General features: G+C 44.6%; 2 protein-coding genes across 10 annotated transcripts in view; one reads left to right on the top strand and one right to left on the bottom strand.

The window, feature by feature from the left end:
- The window catches only part of ATP13A1 (ATPase 13A1), a 63,268-nt gene extending 62,020 nt beyond the window's left edge, over window positions 1–1,248 (top strand). For both annotated transcript variants that reach the window (XM_068134042.2, XM_068134041.2), the window contains exon 26: window positions 659–1,248. In XM_068134042.2, the coding sequence (XP_067990143.2) occupies window positions 659–769 (111 nt within the window). In that variant the 3' untranslated portion in view covers window positions 770–1,248. The remainder of the gene's footprint in view (window positions 1–658) is intronic.
- Window positions 1,249–3,092: 1,844 nt separating this feature from the next.
- LOC137438734 (multivesicular body subunit 12B) overlaps window positions 3,093–22,413 on the bottom strand; it is a 51,332-nt gene continuing 32,011 nt past the window's right edge. For 5 of the 8 annotated variants that reach the window (XM_078767195.1, XM_068134033.2, XM_068134032.2 and 2 more), the window contains 7 exons: window positions 22,238–22,334; window positions 15,514–15,643; window positions 15,140–15,283; window positions 14,905–15,014; window positions 8,939–8,994; window positions 8,551–8,610; window positions 3,093–4,241 (listed from right to left, as the gene is read on the bottom strand). In XM_078767195.1, the coding sequence (XP_078623321.1) occupies window positions 4,170–4,241; window positions 8,551–8,610; window positions 8,939–8,994; window positions 14,905–15,014; window positions 15,140–15,283; window positions 15,514–15,643; window positions 22,238–22,334 (669 nt within the window). In that variant the 3' untranslated portion in view covers window positions 3,093–4,169. The remainder of the gene's footprint in view (window positions 4,242–8,550; window positions 8,611–8,938; window positions 8,995–14,904; window positions 15,015–15,139; window positions 15,284–15,513; window positions 15,644–22,237; window positions 22,335–22,413) is intronic. The other 3 variants (XR_010986779.2, XM_078767196.1, XM_068134040.2) reach the window with 3 other exon arrangements.

Below are 22,413 nucleotides of genomic sequence, written 5' to 3'. Positions count from 1 at the left end.
TACCCTTTAGTCACTCCACCCGCCCCCCCCCCCCCCCAATTCAAAAAAGAAAAATAGGTATTTACTCTCACCTCCAAAACTACACATACGATTTCAATGAAATTTGACCACAACCTTAATCACAGATGATGTACTAAAGTTTGTCCACGGCATTAAATAAATCAGGATGGTGCTGGGGGGGATCTGTGGGGAAAGGTGGGGGGGGGGGGGGGTTTACACCCCAAAATAGGTATTTGCTCTCTTTGTAATTACATTCAATGTTGACGAAACCTGACCATAACCTTCATCAGCCGTAATGTACCAAGGTTTGTTCACGGCATTAAAAATGTCGGGGGGGGGGGGGGGTGGGCGGGTTTGAGTGACTATTTCTCCTTCCTGATCCAGGTGAGCTTCAGGACCCGTGGTCCAATTTCTATCATACGAAGTACATTTGCTATTTGTGAATTTACCTTAAGTTTTGCTCGGGGCCTTCCTTTGCGGAAGGATTACTTTATAAGGAGGAATTATAAATTGAACTTTTAAACCTGTTAGACGGTGCAAACCTGGAAGTTTTAACATGGGCCGTGATGCCGTCGGATCTGTTTTATTGTATTTGCACAGAAATGGTCTTTCCTGAAGTCTAATCTTTGCTGTGTGGGCTTCCTCTTCTCCTCCTCAGTTGAAGCAGACCATCCTGTGTGTTCTTGTTGCCGATGGTATTGCAGCCTTGGCTGCCGATCGCTTTCTCCAAGCCGTCCTCGGCCAGGGAAAGCTGAGACTGGAATCCTAAGCCAAGTGGTGTGAATCGAAGTGTTGTCCCAATGCTGCTTTGATTCCATAGACACCATGGCTGAGGAGGGTTCTACCTTTGCTGCTGGAAGGCCCTGAAATCGCCCCCCTCCGAAACCCCACTTCCCCGTGTCAGAGTCGGATATCTGTTTGAAGACATCTCTTTTCATTACGTTGGGTAGTAATTCCTGACTGCCCTGTATAGATATCCTTGTCTGGGATGTTAGGAAAACTTCTGGTGGCCAAGTCCCGTGTACTCTGCATCGATACGGTTGGTGCAATACCACAAGACTGGATCCATACCTTGTGCTGCACAACAAGGCCAGGACTTTCAGGTGGCCAATTTTTTTTTTTTTAAGCTAGTACAAGGAAACTATGGGGAATGGAAGTTGTAATGTGGTCCTGAAACTTGAATGGCTGTGATGCATTTGGAAGGGATTGTCATCTGGATTGGATATAAAAAAAAGTCATTTCATGGCACTTTCTTTTTGAAGCAAGTCATTTTGTCTATACTTCCTCCCAAAAAGGTACCACCATCGACCTTGGGTCAAAATCGAGAGAAAAAAAAACTGGTCCTACTTTGAGGTGTGTGTGTGTGTGTGTGTGTGTGTGTGTGTGTGTGTGTGTGTGTGTGTGTGTGTGTGTGTGTGTGTGTGTGTGACATTGAATGGCAACATTCCAATGTTTTTCTTATGAGGGAAAGAAATGCTGGATCCTGGGCCTAAAAGCCTGGTGTTGGTTTAACGGTTAGGGTGGCTGGCTTGGGATCCGAGGGGCCTGAGTTCGAATCCTGGTGAGCCATCGAATTAACATCATTCGACGTTGACTCAACCCGTCGTCCTTCCGAGGCCGCGAAATGAGTCCCGGTGTACGGGTAATAGGGGCACTGCATCAGCGGCACGGCCGCACCCTCTACCAATGGTGCTGCATATGGAAGAAGAAGCATAAAGAACTAAGATCTGGTTTGTATCGTGGATGGCTTGAAATAATCCGAGTGTTCTTGTACAAAGGAAATTGGGAATTCAAATTGACGGATTAAAAGTAAACCAGCAAACTCAATTGAACTTCCAGAATGTTGGAGCTCTGTTTGAATTGCATGGTAAACGTATTACGATATTCTAGACTAAGTTGCATCAAGATGCAAATGTGACAGTCGTGAAATGGAGGATGTGGTTTTTTTTTTGTATACAAAAATCGAGGCTCGTGCAAGAGCTAGCACATTAAACATGAAATCATACACGGACACAAACATACAATAAAGGGAACGGGAGACAAGGGGGAGAGAGGAAAACAAATATACAAGCACAACAACAGTAGAGAACAGGGACGTCGGTAGATCTGTGGATGGGAGAGGGCTGGCACGGGCGGAGGGGGTTGGGTACACGGTATAAAAGAAGGTTTTGGATGGGGGATGATGAGATGGTGGTGAACAGCTGTTTTGAAGACCTGTAGGGAGTTTAGCCTTGACAAGTGTAAAAAGTTGGTATGAATTGGCCAACGATTGAGTTGTGTGTGAGAGAGAACAGTCAGAGGATACGCACCCATTGAGCAGTTTTGACGCCATACTCTTCCTGCAATTTCACACCATGATCCTTGTGGCTTTCCTACTTATGAACCTTTTGGAAAACAATTATGGCCAATCCAAGGAAGCCTTCACCTCTGACTGCCACCTTCCTCTGGTCTTTACCTCCACAATGTGCTGAGCACATCGGGGCCTGGCATCGCCAAGGTAGTGGGTTCAAATGTGGTTGGAAAGCAGGCTCACACATTTGGATTCTGAACGTCCAGAAACTTCTCGAAAATTTAAATGATCTGGCAGGGGAACACGGCGTTGCTTGGGGCAAAATAGTTGTGAAGCGGTGGGGGAGAAGGGGGCCGTGGGGGGGGGGGGGGGGCAGGAGGGTGGAATGCAGGGAAGAAATCGAAACCAGCACCTGGAGGGGACGGGAACCTGTGACGTCGAGGCCACACCCCCAAACTGCTGGAATATAATTTTGAATTTTATTTAGCGATATGATCATTACCTCTGGTCATAAAAAACCAAGTAGCCAATGTTCAACATAAGCTTCAACTTGGTCTATGTGTCAAGTTTGGTGGGAATTGGCCTAGTAATTTGGGTGCGATTCATGTTATACATACACACACACACCATCTGCTTTGCACGTGGAATGACCACAGACTTGTTGACCACATCAGGCCCACTTGGGATGGACATGAAGATGTTACCCGTGAAAAGGCAGTACAGGTACAGCCCAACATCCCTCGTATCTGCACAGATTCACTCACCCCATCCCGCCTTCCCAAAATTCAGATCGAGCACTCGATTGGAAATTTAATAGGAAATACATTTATTCGACAAATTAAACCATGCGACGACAGATGTTTATCAAAAGCACAACTTTCATGGTTCAACGGTTAGTACAAAGCACAGTGTGATCGCCATAAAACGTTTACCATTCATTTACCGTTGAACAGTTTCTTGCAAAACCATCATATTCACAAGTGCAAGGGTCAGAGTGCAGGGAATTTGTAAAATGATCCAAACGGATCCAAGCGGGAAAAACCGAGCCAAGTATCGAAGAACAAAAAGACCTACAAGATAACTTGTGAATTCAATATATTACGTTACCTTTGAACCCAATTATATTCGTTTGATAACCAAAAACTGCCTTTAGCTTTGAAAATATCTGCACATTTTCATCAAGAGGATTTGCTACTGTAGCCTTTAGCTTTAGGCCTTAGGCTTTAGTAAGTTTTTAGTTTAGTTTTTAGGCTTTAGTAAAGGCTTAGGCCTTCAGCTTACAATGATGGTCAGGGAAACACTCAAATGAAACTTGTACACCAATCAAAACGCATCGAAAGGTGACTGCTACAATAAATTACAAGCGCTTTGATTGGCCGCTCAAAGGCTCATTGAAAATACCAACAAACAAAAAGATAAAGTTAAATTAGGAAATCCTTAAAATGTTCCAACTTTACCGAGAGTCCTTCTTCCTCATGGTAATTGGTCATTTCCACACCTGAGCCGAAGGTGAAACAAGAAGTTCGGCCCAACGTCTCCATGCAGGAGTCATGTGACCTGAGAGCATGATGCGATTCCAGTTTGCCATCGTGTTGAACTTGATTTATTTTTAAAGTTCAAAATGGGGGCGTGAAATGGGATGGTGCGTTTTAAAAATTGTTCACCTTCGACGGCTCGTTTGTGCGCACCTGCGGTTCGGACTTCCCCCCGGTCGCAGACGGGCGATTGCCTCCACCTTCAATCGGCCCGCAGCAAATGTTCGACGACTTCAGGGTGAAAATTTAAATAAAAAAACCGCTAGTGTCGTGCTGAAGATGAACTTCGACCCTGCTGCAAAGCATTCTGGGTCACGTCCTTGTCGAGAGCCGGAGGTAGCGGGTTAGTCGTTTGGCTGATCGTATGTTGGAGCACCGACGATTGCATTTCTCTCGGTTACAAAACTGTATTCATACTGCAAAGGAAGAAAAGAAATAAATAAATCAACCAACAGGTGCACATACCAAAGTATTATCCATGAACTCGAATAAAGTACTCATATCCAGAAACGCACTGCAATGATCACAAAACAGGGATGACGTCATCCCAAATTTGATGATGTGCATGTGCCAGCCGAGTCGAGATGGATCATGAGGTTCTGCTCCATAATAACGAGCTGTGTTGTGTTATATTCCGAGACTTCAACCACTTGTAAAGACATTCCCTGGTATTTTTACTCCCTTGTCCTCATAAAGTCCTTATCCTACTATTTGCAATTGGTCCCTGGCTCCGACAACGATACAAATGTTTATTACGGACCCAAGGCGTCATATCTACATATTTTGAACAAACGGTTTCAAACAGAGCACCTCGCCACCATTAGAGCATTTAAATTGTATCAGACGTGGAAATTAATGTGAATTGTTACTCTCAGCTTGCTGGTTCGACGACGGAAGCCGCCATTTGCATTTTTTGATGCCTCCATCCCCACCCCGTTTGGAATCCCATGTGGGCACGATGAGCAACTTGATAGTTCCTGTAAAAATTCTTTTTACGAGTTCCTCCCTGAGTCAAGTCAACCTCATTTTTCCTTCCAAAGTTTCTCAGGTCATCCCCCATCCAAACCCATGATCTTTTCTTCCTCGACCCGTCCCACCCGCCCACCTTTTCAGGTTTGCAGTTTTCCCTTCCATTTCAATGATTGAGAATTTGTGGCTGTATCAATCTTGTTCACCTCCATGTCCTCCCTTAGCTCTTACTACCTCTGCCACCGTAGGTGGATGGAGGTTATGTTTTCACCCCCGTCTGTCTGTCTGTGAACAAGATATCTCAAAAAGTTGAAGACAGATTCGCACAAAATTTGGCAGAGAGGTAGTGCATGCGACCAGGACGAAATGATTAGATTTTGGTGAAGATTCGGATCCGGCTACTAGAATTTTAAAAAGTGATCCTTCACCATTGGGACATAAGGCCAAAACGATAAATAGCAGGATATCTCAAAGTTGCGGACGGATTTGGACGAAACATGGTGGGCCGGTTGTGTGTGTGACAAGGGCAAATAGATTATATTTTGGTGAAGATCTGAATATGGAGTCGGATACGAGAATTATTTAAATTACAAGTGATTCTTCACCTTTGAGAGATCGGGCAAAAAGCGAAATATAACATGATGTTTTAAAAATTCAGAACAATGTTTCATTAAAAAAAAGTTGTGGACGAGTTATGAGTAAACTTGGTGGATGAGTTGGTTCGGTGACGAGAACAGGCCGATTAGATTTTGCTTCAGGTCCGAATCCAGATCCGGCCTATCAGTGGGATACAAAACATAAACTGTTCAGCCTGGCGGAGGTATGCGCTCTACCGAGTGCCGTTCTCGTTCTTCCCTGTGTCCCTTTTCCATCCAAGACTCCCTCTACTTTGTCCCTCAACCCTGCCGTTGGTGTGTTCCTCTCCTCTCCTCTCCCCCTCCCCCCTTCTATATTTTCTTTTGTCTGTTACATCCTGATCCATTCTATGTTCTAGCTCCGCCATGAGCCTCAACTGTACACAAGAAGAATGACCACACTGGTCACAACCTACGACAAGATCCGGGAACGGGCCGATTGTGAAACGCGCATTTAAAGCACTCTTAAAATATGAACAGTGCGATTGGGAAACACATTTAATGCGCAATTAAAATATTAACTCAACACCTCTCATCCACGTCGGCCTCCGCCATGGTTATATCAGAACGAGCCGATTCGTTATACGGTCACGTTTTGTTTAACCCCAATATGGAGTCATTCAGAAATTATGTAACGCTATTTATTTATTTATTTATTTATTTTAATAGGGAGTCGCGTACTATGCATTCAGACTAGCTTGATCAAACCTTACTAATTGTTATTCAACATTGATTAGATTGTTTGAGGTCCCTAATCGTGAGTAATCCTCAACCCAAACATAGCCAATAGAAATCTGATGAAACAAGCCTGGGCAGGTCTGATCAGCCCACCAGAAAACCAACAAAAACCATCATGCCTTAGGCCCACTGGAAAACCAACATGGCGGCAATGATATGTCGTCTGGATTCCATGGCCATGGTGGGTGGAGTCGAGTGACAAATGTGGGTGGGGTCTAAAAATTGTCCAACCAATCGGTACACAAATGAAAAATCGACCTCCAACAAGAACCACAACAACCACGCAGAGATCTTGTAAAATAAATAAATAAATAAACTGCATGTATATGAGCTCCTGCCCAAGCCAATGATATCACAAAAGCAAAAACACATTGTACATGTTCCTCCACTAGCCAATGACTCATAAAAGAAAGGAACATGTGTAAGAGCTCCTCCCTGAGCCAATTGTGTCACCATTTATCGCTTTACCTCAAACATGGCATTACATCCTGTGACTTTCCTACCTGGATACCTATTCTGTACAACACCTGAACATATTCATGGTAGAAACCAATGGGTTGATTGACTAGCATATATAAATTTGAAACAAATAATAACGCTGGTGCCACATTCAGTGAAATTATTTACATCAAGCACATTTGTTACACACACACACACACACACACACACACACACACACACACACACACACACACACACACACACACACACACACACACACACACACACACACACACACACACACACAGTTAATCAATTGATTCACTTTGTCCTTGTCTACCAATGTAAGTTTATGATCGAGGAACAACTTAATTTGAATTGAACGTTATATTTTCAACATGAATCGGAAAACGAACCTGTAGTTTTGCAGTACTTTGGCTCTTAATTTGTTCCGATCGCACATGAGCAGAGAGGAGTGAGATAAAAAAATATTATTCCGTCTTCTTGTCAAATATTTTTTAATTACTCCACACAGGAAACATACGGTTTTTAAGGACGTCTTAAAGGACACAAACAGGCACAAATAGCTGATGCAACGTGCTGGATAGGGTGGTGTAAATTAAATGCTACATAAAAGGTGGTAAACCTTTGTAAAAAAACATTTTTCCTACAACCGATAAAATATTTTTTTGTATTAATTTAATTATACTAGGGCATGCCGTACTATATCTATATCTAAAATTATATCCCCCCCCCTCTATTTACATGAAATGGTTTGGTCCAAAGCGAACGGCTTGCGAGTACGGTGACAATCCCCCCCCCCCTCTATTTACATGAAATGGTTTGGTCCATTCGCAAAGCCAAAGCGAACGGCAGTTACGAATCGCAGTTACGATGAATCGCAAAGTAGTTTTAATTAGTTTTAAAACATAGTTTAACGCCAACATAGTTTGCCAACGTGAAATAAATGAATACGCTCTCAAATGTGCCGTCCGAGGCAGAGTCTGTTCGGCACGTTCGGCACACGTGATAGCTCGCTGCTCTCTGATTGGTTGAATCGTTTTTTGGACATAGCTCGGTAACTACTTGTCCGATTAATATGAAACCTTGAAAAGGCACATCCTCGGGTCCCCAGCAATATACCTGGCAAGTTTCAAGTATATCAGACCGGTAGTTGTCGAGAAACAGCGGTCGCATACACACACACACACAGACAGAGATTAGTGGAATTATAGATAGATATTGTATACAAATCTAGAACACAAATCACATTTTTGGCACTTTTAAAAACCTTCCGTTTAGCAGTACTTGGATAAAATATTAGCGCATTTTACATCACCGCTCACCTCGTCCCCCATCCCCTCACCACGTTTCTCAAGATTGTGCGGGTCAAAGTGTTCTACGAAATATCATCAATATAAAGTAAATTTATACTTTACTTTTTTAATACTAGATTTATACAGTACTTTAATGCATACAAGGAAGTCAAATATGAGCCTATGCTGCCCATACTCCAACCACCACTGTGTTGACACATTACAGCAGGTGAAGTCGATTCACCTGTTCTTTTATCCCAACAGGGGAATCGTAAGATTACAGTCCAGGAGACCTAACATGGCAATATCCTTGATCCATTCAGTGGAACGTCCCACAGATTTGCAAAATGTCGATATCAAAAAAAAATTCATGCACGTGATGAATCGCAGCCAATCAAAGACCTCCAAAGGTAAGCTGTGGTGGAATCCACGTAAATCCAGAAATTGAAATGAAGTTGCATTTATTGCTTTAATATTTTTAAAAATCTTATCGTATGGAGAAAAAGTTAAATAACGATCAGATCGAGTGATTTACAGTTTTTGGAATTTGAATCGAGTTTCCCAGCAAATTGGACATTGATAGGTTTGAAACCCACGACGTCGGTGAACGTCGGGTGCCGACCTACCTCCTGCTTGAGTTCTGTCAGGGATTTCAAAGGTGGCATCTGGTTTTCAGGAATGTGAAGCTAAAAATGCAAAAAGAAGTCAAACATTTGTTGAAAAAAAAAAAAACAAGAACCTCAAATTGTTCCCAATCTTTTATCAACCTCTGCATCCAAATTTAACTCGACTCCCACCAGAACAACCCTCTTAAAAAAAACTCCCAATCCCCAAACTCCCAACTCCCAATGCGAGTACGCACAATTGATACCTCGGCCTGCACGTGAAACACCGGGACGAGAACTTATAGCTGGGTCGGGATTCGAACCCAGGCTCCTGTTAGTCCTAAATTAGCTCAGTGAGGACATGGATAATTTGATGAAAAACTAATTAACAGAAAGGCCCAAAGCTCACCTTCTTTCTTGGATCGTCATACTTTTCACTCAGCACAAAGGGCACGCCATCCAAAGCTGGAAAAACAGGAATAGTTACGAGGGTGTCAGATCAAAAGCATCCGCATTCCCTACCTGCTTGCACCTGTCAAAAACCAAACATTGGGGAAAACAGTTTGAAGGCCTTGCAGTTCATTTGTTTCATGGAAATCTCATTTACCAGGTGAAAAGCTCAGAGGAAATCATTCTTGGTTATCATAAAGGTGAGAATCGTACCATTATTTACCCACTATTGTAATTACCATTGATCTCCACTCTCCTAACTTCCCCCAATGAGCGTGTTGGACTTGGAGGTTCAGGTACTGATAACCCTGAGCGAGCTCATCTCGCTCTGTTTCTTCATCTTCTACCAGTATTACCATTGCTCCATAACCTACAGTTCCCCCACCCATGAGGAATCCTCACTCCACTCACTTGGCTTCAACTTGTCAACCTTACTGCGTGTCCCTTCAGACATGCAGACCCAATAAACATGCGTCCTCTTCTCACACCAAACTCTGAAATCTTCCTCCTACTTTCCCCATGAGCTACAACCTGCAGCGGTTCAGGTTCCCGGTCAACAAGCCCTCCCCGTTTTAACCCCCCTATCATTCTCCCTCCCTTGTTTGTGTGTTTTACTCACCTCCTGTAACTTTTTAACTTGGGGAAGGTGGGAGGGGGTGGGGGTGATGGTGCCATATTACCAATATATTGATAAACCATGAAATTTTAGACGAGATAGAACAATTACTTCAGTGTGAAGCACGTCTATTGCACATTTGTTTTTATTTACACAAAAGTAAACTTGCATGTGCTGCTTCTTATTGGACAAATTAATGGTAAATGCTTAAATAAATAAAACATGGTCAAACATCCTCCAACTCAATTCTTATTGTACATTTCAGCTTCACAAGGTCCATTCAGACTTTTTTATTTTATGCATCATCAAAGCTGGTGAACAATCTACATTTAATGGTTGTACGCCCCAGGATGGTGTTTTGTGCCAGGTGCAGACCCCACAGTTGCTATGGTGGCCGGTGCAGACCCCCCGCAGTTGCTACGGTGGCCGGTGCAGACCCCCGCAGTTGCTACGGTGGCCGGTGCAGACCCCCGCAGTTGCTACGGTGGTCGGTGCATGCAGACCCCGCAGTTGCTATGGTGGCCGGTGCAGACCACGGTGCATGCCGACCCCCGCAGTTGCTACGGTGGCCCGTGCATGCAGACCCCCACAGTTGCTACGGTGGCCGGTGCATGCAGACCCCCGCAGTTGTTACGGTGGTCGGTGCATGCAGACCCCCGCAGTTGCTACGGTGGTCGGTGCATGCAGACCCCACAGTTGCTACGGTGGCCGGTGCATGCAGACCCCCGCAGTTGCAACGGTGGTCAGTGCATGCAGACCCCCGCAGTTGCAACGGTGGTCGGTGCATGCAGACCCCCACAGTTGCTTCGGTGGTCGGTGCATGCAGACCCCCGCAGTTGTTACGGTGGGCGGTGCATGCAGACCCCCGCAGTTGCTACGGTGGCCGGTGCATGCAGACCCCCGCAGGTGCTACGGTGGCCGATGCATGCAGACCCCCGCAGGTGCTATGGTGGCCAGTGCATGCAGACCCCCACAGTTGCTACGGTGGCCGGTGCATGCAGACTCCCACAGTTGCTACGGTGGTCGGTGCATGCAGACCCCCACAGTTGCTATGGTGGTCGGTGCATGCAGACCCCCACAGTTGCTATGGTGGTCGGTGCATGCAGACCCCCACAGTTGCTATGGTGGCCGGTGCAGACCCCGGAGTTGCTATGGTGGCTGATGCAGGCACGCAGTTGCTACGGTGGCCGGTGCATGCAGACCCCCACAGTTGCTATGGTGGTCGGTGCATGCAGACCCCCCGCAGTTGCTACGGTGGTCGGTGCATGCAGACCCCCACAGTTGCTATGGTGGCTGGTGCATGCAAACCCCCGCAGTTGCTAAGGTGGTCGGTGCATGCAGACCCCCACAGTTGCTACGGTGGTCGGTGCATGCAGACCCCCACAGTTGCTACGGTGGCCGGTGCATGCAAACCCCCGCAGTTGCTACGGTGGTCGGTGCATGCAGACCCCCACAGTTGCTATGGTGGCTGATGCAGGCACGCAGTTGCTACGGTGGGCAATGCTTGGTAACAGAACATCTTTGCAAAAGTGCTTGGTTACAGATTTCAATGACCATTGAAACAGTTGTCAGCACAAGGTACCTACCAGGTTAACTAAAGATGGATACTAAACAATTCCTGATGAAAATAAAACACTGCAAGTTTCACTAATATATATATTTTTTATTATTGAACATTCCTGTCTTTGTGGCCTTTGTGCACTGTGGCCTTTGCTATTACATTTCTGATAAGTATAACAATTGAAATTTCCAACGTTGCAGGTTTCAGGTAGACAATATCGGAAATACTGCTAAACAAGTGGGCGGTTCAACCGACCAGCACCGATCTTGATAACGCCCTGGTTTTGTCAAGGTCAAACGTGCGCCACCCAGCACATCCACATGCAACGTTAACCTTCGGAGGACCGTCAAGAAAAACCGTCGAGGTTTAAACGTGATTTGGGGTGTACCTGTATCCTATCGGCCATCCGAAGGTCAAGAGGCCAATAAAAGCTTATATTTTATCACGAATTCGACGAGAGCTGCCATTGCATCAATGCGCTCCTCGTATGCTGGAGCTGCCGCTCCTTCAGTCGGTAACTTCTATCCTCCCACAGACGGAGCATTGGCACGAGTTTTCATCAGATTCCCAGAGATAACTCACGTACTCTCCAAGTGCTGTTTTCCTCTTTCGACATCAGTCGATATGAACACGCATGCACCGATACTGCATTCATCACAAGTTTCAGGAAGACCAAACATACTGCCGATGACACCGAGCATGTCCTTGAGGGTGAATAGACGGTCCCCACTGGTACGTGTGCAAATAACGGTTACGGTACGAAATGAGGAACTACATTCAATATGGCAGTTGCACCAGAGGAGGTGTTCACCTCGGGACGATCTTGAATAATGATCCGTTCTGGGTGCTACTGATGCCAGACATTCTGTTCAGAATCTCATGAGTTGGCCTGCTCGATCTGTTCGAACCACCTTTAGAGGCCATTTTTCCCCGCAGAGCAGGGGTTGGCCTTTTTCGGGCACCGTGGTCCCCTTTTTGAAGCAATGTTTTATGGCCGGATGCCCTTCCTGCCGCCGACCCTGTTAGTCACCTCTTGCGACACACAGGGAATTACCAGTGAACTGGTACTCAATTTGCCGACCTCAGAAGGATGACAGGCTGAGTCAACCCCCCTGGTGTTAATTCAGCGATCGACCGGGATTCGAACCCAGGATCCTAGGATCCCAAGCTGGCACCCTAACCGCTATGCCAATACCAGGCTTCCTGCTCGATCTGTTCGGTTACTATTAAAATATGGACAAACTACATCAACATACATGATGCACAATGACAAATCAACCTTCAGCATCATGACAAATGTTTTTGCCAAAAACAGCAAAACGTTTTATGGTCCTCACCTGCAAAAAAAACTACATTGATGCTGAGGAGCTCAGGTAATAGACTCCAGCCGTCTCGGGCTCGTCTCCCACCATTGAACACAATAAATGGGTTTCTTGCAGTGTCGGAACCTCTCCTCGAATTGTGATCCTTCAAGTTTTTGTATTCCCTTGTGCATTTTCTTCATTCTTTCAACATTGTGAGGACGTTTTGTTTATTCCTTAATTTGGAATAAACTTAATTAATTGAGAGATTGAAGACTGAATTTACTTAATGCCTCTTAATTGAGAAAGAAGATGTGCGGAGGGTGAATGCTACCATGTGAGTTTCCAATCTTATTTCGCTTATACTAGTCAGGGCCCTTAGGGATATTTTGGTTCAAATTCTTCCAAAAGCATCAAATTTGGCACAGATGTTGCCCATGCCATACTCTTTCGATTTTTGACGGGCGCCAAGGGCGGTATGATCCGGGGACCATACCGGTCCATCCCGCCATGTCACCTGACCTATGACGTCATCATTAGGATATGCATCCAATCACATGGCGTACTATAAGTGGTCAAAGTTCAAAACGAATCGATCGAAAAATGAAGGCAGGGATCCATTTTTAAGGTTTTCATAAAATCCAATATGGCCGCCAGGTCACATGACCTATGACGTCATATTTATGACATGTATACAATCATGTATACATGAACCCAGATCATGATCGCACAAAAATTAAACACAAGGATATGGCATACAGTTCATAAAACATCAAAATCCGTACCTTTGTAATTAGACTGATGAACTGCATATGCCTGAAAATTAGGAAATATACATGTAAATATTTCCTCTAATTGTCAAAAATAAGGTCAGAGTTCGATTACCCAACCCAGAAACATAAAATGGTGAACCTCGCGTAAATCTTGACAAAAAACTCAAAAACCGACATGTTTGACTCAAAAATGACCTTTAAGATGACCTTGAGGGTTGACCGTGACCTCGAATCATCAAAATAACATCATAATTGGATTCCTCGACCTCGAAAACCCCTGAAAAGTGGTATCGTACATGATTCCAACCCTTTTGGTTATTTAACTGATTTTCCTCTAATGCGGGTGGCGGCCATTTAGTATTTCGCCAATATGGGCCCCCCGGGGGGGGGGGGGCGCCCGTCTTGGCGCCCGTCAAAAATCGAAAGAGTATGGCATGGGCAACATCTGGGTCAAATTTGGTGCTTTTGGAAGAATTTGAACCAAACGGCCCCAAAATATCCCTAAGGGCCCTGACTATACCACCTGGCTGTGGATAACATCAATTTCTGCGGATGCGGCTGTGCCACTGGTGCAGTGCCCCCAGTATATTAGGGAAGGAATTTGTATTTTGTTCAGGGTGCCAGAGATAGCTGGCCTACTCTTCACGAAGGACACCGTGGGATCTTTAACGTCCACCAACGAATGCTGGAAGACGGAGTGCCACACATTGATGAATCACCCTGACGAGTGTTTATAGCTGGGTCAGGAATCAAACCCAGGTGAGATAGCTTAGAGGCGAGTGTGCGTACCTCCAAGCCATCCTGAAAGCTCAGTTTACCAATATTAGGACATCATATTCACAGTGTCGGTAAAGTCACAACCAAATAATTTGACATGCGAGTTGAGGCATCACCACGTTGTCGTGCGTCAGTCTGCTTTCATTCCCTCCCTCTTCGTTTTTGCCTTCGAAAATGGGGTCCAGACCCCTTAGAGCCCCATCCTCCCCCAGATCCACGACTATAGTTCTGTTGAAATTATTTTAACACGTGTTGCAAGATTTCCTCTGTAATCGGCACCTTTACTTGAAAAGCCTGCAGTCTACCTGGCCGAGAGTACCGATTCCGTTGAGTTTACCTAGCAGACCATGCTCCCGGAGGAGAACGAGTCCACTGTTCCATGCTCAAAGACCCAAGCACGTTTCTACACGGGATCGCCTCTGTCATCTCTACTTGATACACCATTTTGTTTCCACAAAAAAAAAAAAAAAAAAATGCTGCTTAGCAACGCGTGACGCTTTGTTTAGCAATCCCCATCAAGCAATCAAGCTGACCCCTCGGTGAGCTGAGCAGGAAGCTCAAGAGCTTACAAAGTAGGACTAGTATAAATCCTCCATCCCCGACAACATCTTTGGCCTATGTGGATGCAAAATTGTAGTTTAAATGGACCTCATGAGGCTGAAACGTTAACTTTATCTTGACAAAACCCAGTTAGTTGTGCTTTTGCTTTATCTGCTGTATAGTTCAAGTAATATTGATGATTAGTAGAAAACATTGAGCAATGGACAACAAGTTTGGCTTGGAAAATACAACTTTCTAGTAAACAACAACAAAAAAATATTAAATACACATTTGACCAAAATGTGCTCGAGATGTTCAAATAGAAAAACAGATTTGGATTGAAAAAGATGAGGTCACCAGATATGCTGTAAATGTTTGTCGCCTGCTCCTCGAGCTGAGCCTGACTTGCAGCGCCCCTGTGGTCCAACACATCTGGCGGCCTGTCGGGCCAACTGGAGCGCAAGACCCTGTGTGCAATGAGGTTAGTGTTTAGAATATGCGTCGAAACAATGGAATTAGAAATCCAATCGGGCAATCACAAGCAATTTGAGAAGTACTCGAGTGCAACTCCAATGAAAACTCCTTGATGTACCCATGCTTCGGCAGCAACTCCTGGAGCAAGGAGGGCGGGCGGCGCATTGCGGATGCCGCCGGGCTCCGGTGCGGAGTTGGAGGTAGAGATCGTGGCTTGGGTACAGGCCCCATTTTGTACCAAATACCGAGGCCATTTACGCTACTGCATCCACACAAAGCACCGCGAGTGTGAGTGCAGAAGGCAATTTGTATGGTCGGGCATGTAAACAAGATGGGCCGGCACGTACAAATTACAATTAGACGACAAACTCAAATGAAGTACAAACATCTACGTATAAAGCGAAATGTTGCTCAAATTTTACAATCGACTAACCAAATGACTTGTACAAGTTTGTGCGCACAGATAATACCTGGGCGCTCATTGACACCCACCCTACAAAGTTGTACGATGATGGAGCCTGTCTGGTCTTTGCAGACACCATGAGATCTGCAACGGCCGCTTCTGTCTGCTGCCTGGAGATAGTCTGTATGCACAACCATTTCTTCTGCAAGGCGGGTTCTTCTGCCGTAAGAAAGAATGCAGGTAACATTGGCCGTACTGCTCCCTACATGCCAGTTTCAACGTTATCCACATTCCTTATACATGGCCGGTTAACGTTCAACACGGATCGTCATATGTAAAAGGATGAGAAATGTGTGTAGATACATAATGTTTCATCAGGGTGTTTATATTCTCGGTATCCAAGACCTGTAAGTATGCATTCCCTGCTTTGAAAATCAAAATGGCGGGAAGTGACGCAACAAAGATGGCGGAACAGCGAATAATCACAATTTCTGAGCAGAAAAACATTAAACGTGAGGATTTGGCCACAACGTGTGGTTCCGATTGCCTGTCCGGGTCATCCATATTCAGGAACTTCCATTCCGATGGGACAAGAGAGTACTGTACAAATAAAAAGTGCAGATCAAAATGATTATTCGCCAATGAGAGAGAGCTAAAAATGATATATAGTGTAGTGGCTACTGCTGGGTTTTCACAATCGCCTTGCACCTATCAAGGACGCAGAGCGATCACCATGCCGGGCTCGTCCAGGACGCCCGGGCAGGCTCGCCCTCAACTTGCCAGGCTTCGGTCGGGACGCCCGGGCAGGCTCACCCTCAACTTGCCAGGCCGCAGCCAGGACGCTGGGCCACGCCCCCTCTCGCCTTTCCTGGGCAAACGCTCCGGGATAATATGTATATATATTGCTGCCCGATAAACGGGCTTTTCAGAGTGCCTGAGTGTTTGGTTTGATTAAAGCAACTCGGATGAATTCCAGCTTTTTGTCGCGTCCATTCTTCCGATCGACGTGGGAGCCCCAGCTCCTTCAATAGCACGATATTTCAAAAAGTTGTGGAACAGTTATGACATTGGATGAGTATTATGACAAAACTAGGTGGATGAGTTGGGTAGGTGACAAGAACAAGCGGATTAGACTTTGGTTCGCGTCTGGATCTAGATACGGCCTATCAGTGGGATGCAAAACGTAAGCTCGTCAGCCTAGCGGAGCTGTGCGCTCTGCAGAGTGCGATTCTAGTTGTGAATGATAATTTATCAAACGTTTGGGATGGGAAGGAGGGTGTGAGGAGGTCAAATAAATAAATAAATAAATTGCATTTGGAGCGTATTTGAAAGAAAACTGGCAACCCCTTTGCAAACTTACTTTGGCTGCGAGTCATGCAACTATAAATACATACATGTTTAGTCAACTGCTTTTGCTGGATAAGGTTAACACAACCAGAACATGGTGCTGTGATAAGCAGACGTTGACTTGCAATGAAATTGAATATAAAATAAGATGAACATTTATTAGTCAGGCAGATAGGTGTATCCATCATAAGAATTGTGGGTTTAGACGTACAAGCATGAAATTTGGCACAGTCGTAGATAATAATCTAATGAATAATTCCAGATATGGACCCACCGCGAAAACGTCCTATGGTAGCCATGGCGGCCATTTTACAAAATGGCCGTTTTGACCGCGATTATTTTTTTACCGGACGACACAAATGCTTCTTTATGTTCTAATGAAATGACTCTAGATACACATATATGCCATAATTGTATTCTCCAAATGACCACAATTTGCATTTGTGTTGCCAGCAATGTCAATTAACCCACCAAGAACTGTAACGGTAACTTATATTACTAGATAGTTCCAGTTTGATCTTGTTTATACGTCACAATTTTCTCCACCACACTGGCACAAAGCGGTACATTTCAAACTAGCTTGTTTGCACTTGCATCGTCCCTTGCAACCCTTTTTGCATTTACAACAAATCAGCTCCCTTGATGAAATGCTGGCTTCAGGAAGCATGGACCACAGGGGTTTCCAGTTGTGGGGATCGATCCATCCCCAATCCCCAGGTGAGGGCAGATCCATAACAACCTTGAGCATGTTTCCCCAGCAGTGGCCACCCGTGTACACAGCCCTCTTGATTTGTTGTACCAGGGCTCCTCTGGTAGGGGGAATAGCTTGCATGGCTCGTCCTTTCTTCGTGAAGAGTGCCTGTCGAGCTTCGTCTATGTTGACGAGATTGCTGGTGCGATCGTAGAGAAGAATGGTGAACCGCTCGAGCACTGCCACAACGTCATCAGAGATGTCTGCTGTCCCCGTGGAGAGATGCTGTCCCCGTGGAGACAACTAACGCTGGCGTCAATTCGTCAAATACTTTCCAGGTATCCCAGGCTGTATTCTTGCCCCGTGTATTAAATGACGAGACTGTGTCACACCCTGTGTATGCATGGAACATCGGGAGGGCCTGTGACTTATCTGGTCCGAGGAATGCTGCAATTTCATGTGCTGGAATATACCTGAAGTGCTGGCCTGTCCCAAAGGCCACCCAAAGCTCCTGGATTTTGAGTTTGGTTGTTGCTGCCACAGCCAATACCACTATATCTGTATCCACCGTACGCAGAAGAATTTTCTGAAATCCATCACGGACTGCATCCGCGAGATGTATCATCATTCGTGTATCAGCCTCCTCATGGTCACATGGGGCAAGATGACTGGTGTCGCGTGCGGGAATGCACGTCACATCTGAACCATCCGTGGTGACTATCTGCTTATCTGATACAAGATGTGTGATGTGTTTTGTCAAGAAGGCAAACAGTTCTGTTTTGTTTGCATCAATTCTCAGGAACTGCTGCCAATTTCCTGGAAGAACAGTGGATCCGTCAACTCTCCTTCGAATGCCTTTCCCACGTTTGTCCCTGGCTTGAGATTTCATGCTGTTGTCACGGTACTGGTCCCAGACTATATCCACACGACAGGCTCTTTGCAAGTGACCTTGTATGTGTGGCAAGAATACTTTCAGCGCATAATCAAAGGTTTTAGCAACAACTGGTTTCAGAACGTTCACCAACACTGCCCCGTCAAGGATAGTGACGTCAGTATCTGGTTTTGGAGCATCACCTCTGACCTCTGCGCAACTCTCTAGACACACCAATAGATCTGATTTGGTTCCCAGTCGTAACTTCCCAAGCTGAGATAAAGACGGGGGACATGCTTGGTTTTCATGGCGGAAAAATTCTGCAAGATCACCATCTCGTGTTTGAGACGCAATGTAGAGTCTTGAGAATAAAGAGTACCCTCGTCTCCTCGGTAATTCGTGAAGTTCATTGAAACGTCTGATGTTGAAGGCAATGGTAGAATAACCAACTCCAACATCGTGCCGTTTTGATTCTGCTGGGCATTGCAAACTTTCTCGTGTGATTTTTTGGCACAAAACGCACTTGTTCCAATCCGTCTGTACCTGCGCCTTTGATTGTCCAGGTTGCAGTGGATCCACTAGCTGATAACTCTTAGACATTTCGCTGTTCGAAGCACCAACTGAAAAAAAGATAAGATACGATAACAAGTTGCAATAAATAAATAAAAACTTTATTTAATTTGCTAATTTGCACTTTATTTAATTTGCTAATTTGCACTAATTTGCATAAAAATGATACGTGGGACATTTTTTCAACTATTTAACACAGCAAATCATTTTCTACACATTTTTTCCTATCTATAGACACCAATGAGAAGTATATTTCGGGGGGGTGCACGAGACCCCTATCTAGCCACTAGACTAAAAGCGGCCATTTTGTAAAATGGCCGCCACGGCTACCATAGGACGTTTTCGCGGTGGGTCCATATCTGAAATTATTCATTAGACTATTATCTATGACTGTGCCAAATTTCATGCTTGTACGTATAAACCCACAATTGTTACACCTATCTGCCTGACTATATCTTCAAAGTGAACAGGAGAATTGGCAATCCCTTTTTTGTCCCCCGTCGCACTGCGGAGCGAAAGGGGGACTATGGGTTTCCCCTCCGTCCGTGTGTCCGTCCGTGCGTGCGTGCATAAGCGAAGGACCGAATTCTAATTTGGTGTGTGGGTGCAACCCACGTCAAAATCCAAGATGGCCGCCGCCATGTATGTCTGACGCCATGTATGTCTGAACCTTGTGAGCGGAATATCTTGAAAAATAAGCGAAGTACCAACTTCTAATCTGGTGTGTGGGTGTACCTAGGCATAAGGAAGAACGCTATTGAAAATTGGGTCGCCACATCAAAATCCAAGATGGCCGCCGCCATGTATGTCTGAACCTTGTGAGTGGAATATCTTGAAAAATAAGCGAAGTACCAACTTCTTATCTGGTGTGTGGGTGTATCTCGGCATAAGGAAGAACGCTATTGAAAATTGGGTCGCCACGTCAAAATCCAAGATGGCCACCTTGCGTCTTCCACTTTGTCAACTCACATCACTTCACCGACGGGGGACCTAGGCGTAATGCTTGTTATTCTTATTTAACCCTTGGATGCAGTGATTGGGCCTCGGAGGCCCACAAGGTTTTTTTGTTGCAAAAACTATGCTGTACAATTGTATTTTGGAATGAGCCTCATTTTCACCGACTTTCATGTTGTTATACAAAATTCAGTGACATAAAAAAAAAAAACGTCTCATTCAGGCTCGTGGGAAAAATCTTCATTCTTCACTTATCACCCGAAAATCCGACACGAATGCATGCCTGGGGCCTTCGAGGCCCCGCATAAATGTTGTTGTACTACTATGTTATATCATTATTTTCTTGATATGAGCCTCATTATATGCTCCTATAACTTGGTTACAAATAATTCAGTGACAAAAATATGAAATTTTTAAAAAAACTTTACACGAATACATTTGTGGGGCCTCCGAGGCTCAATGGCAGTGTATATAGGTGTGGTCATATACATTCGAAATAAAAGTATCAGTGAATCATATTTTATGAGCAAAAACTCCTCCATGAGCCTCAACTTTTTAGAGAAAAAAAGTTGAAAAACCAAGAACAAAAAATATTTTTTGCAAAAAAAATTTAAAATAAAAGATTCATTACTTGTATGGGATTCTTCCAACTAATAGGATCAATGATTCACATTTTCTGAGCAAATACACATCCATGAGCATCGACTTGGATTGGAAAAGGATATGAAATATGAAAAATCTATAAATAAAAAACAAAAAACAAAAACATTACACGAATACATCCGTTGGGCCTCCGAGGCCCAATGGCTGCATTTATGTAGGATTTTTGACGCCTGCATCTAAGGGTTAAAGAGTTTCCAGACTTCAAGGCTCATGGAGTCCGTCCGACAGGGTGGTACGGAGGGAACATGCTTACCTTTGAACTATCTAGTCTGAGTTTGATTCCTGACCCGACTATAAACAATCCTAGTCACGTTTTATAGGCAGGGTGTTACATCACAAAGTATGCTGTACTTTGGATGGATGTTAAGCTGGATGTCCAGCCACTTATGGACGTTAAGCTGGATGTCCAGCCACTTATGGACGTTAAGCTGGATGTCCAGCCACTTATGGACGTTAAGCTGGATGTTCAGTTAAGCTGGATGTCCAGCTGGTGCCAGACCGTATCGTCTGCTAGCATCAGTTGATGAACGTTAAAGATCCTAAGATGTCTTTTGAGAAGTGCAGGCGAGTTATCTCCAGCACCCTGAACAAATTACAAATAGCTATCGCTTTCAGTCGAATGCTCGGTCAAAGGTCGAATTGCTAAAAGTCATTTTTCATCCGATTCACTTGAAAATTGAACAGCATTTGTATATCAAGTCACTAAATAGGGAAACCAACTATTCTTGACGTCAAAAGTCAACTCAAGGTCAAACTTCCAAAATCATCGATTTTCATCTGAAAAACCATCACTTTTCATCTGATTGACTTGTAAAATAACAGCAATTGTATATTGCCTCACTGAATTGGGAAACCAACTATTTGAAGTCAAAAGGTCAAAGTTCAACTCAAGGTCAAACTTCTAATATAAATTTCCATCTGAAAAAGCATCAATTTTAATCCGATTGACACGAGTCTTGATTAAGATAGTCAATTTTAATCTTAAAGAAATGGACAATTTGATGTGTCCATGGCAACTTTTTTGGGGGTGGGTGGGGGGGGGGGGGTGGTGGATTTTGCAAGTATTGTGCTCTGCATGATGCCTTCTTGTTTTCACATTGAATAAAACTAATAAAAATAATTCGAGCCCTTCACTCAGTGTTAAACTCAGTGAAATAGTCCCAATTGGATACCTTTCCACCCCGTCTCCTTCCCCAATGAAACGTAAAAGACAACATGTCCATCTACATACAGCAACTTGGATTCACAAGGTAAACAATGCTCCCAACATCAAATTTAAAATGAGCTCCAAACTGATAGTCACATGAACAGCCTTGGTCATGTTTCCACAAGTGGCACGGCCGAGTGCAGCAAGTCATGTTCATGGTAGTGCAAGCAAAAATGGTAGAAGTTATACAACCGCCCACCCCCGCCATGTCACTTATAGTCCTCCCACAGACTTATTCCCCCTTTTTTCACTTAATTTCCCAAATCTACTCACTCCACTCCCCCCAATGTCACATAATATGTTTATACCTCTGGTAATTAAATGCATTGGTTATTTCCAGCATCAAAGACAAGCGTTTCATTCGTTTGCAAGTGTCTTCTGTGGAGCTAAAAGGCAGGACCCTTTTCAGTCGACGTGCATGTGCTACAACCACACAGAGCGAGTGCGTGGTGTTGTGTGAAACGCGCAACGAGAGCAAGAGTGAAATCCGAGGCCTAGTGCCTTGCTCACTTGTATCGAGAGTCTCCAGAAGCGCTATGTAGTCGATGGGAACAGTATCCTTCTCATCCACGAGTCTGATGTCAGATATGACTTCAGTGGACACACCCTAAGTGCAACAGAGGAGATAAGGGAAAATAATAAAGTATCAGTCCAGCAATGTGACGTTCCATAATATTACTCTTCAA

The sequence above is a fragment of the Myxine glutinosa genome, chromosome 13 (assembly GCF_964187855.1).
Source record: "Myxine glutinosa chromosome 13, kmMyxGlut1.1, whole genome shotgun sequence".
In the NCBI taxonomy this organism is placed as follows: Eukaryota; Metazoa; Chordata; class Myxini; order Myxiniformes; family Myxinidae; genus Myxine; species Myxine glutinosa.
This window is presented reverse-complemented; position numbering and strand designations above follow the sequence as displayed.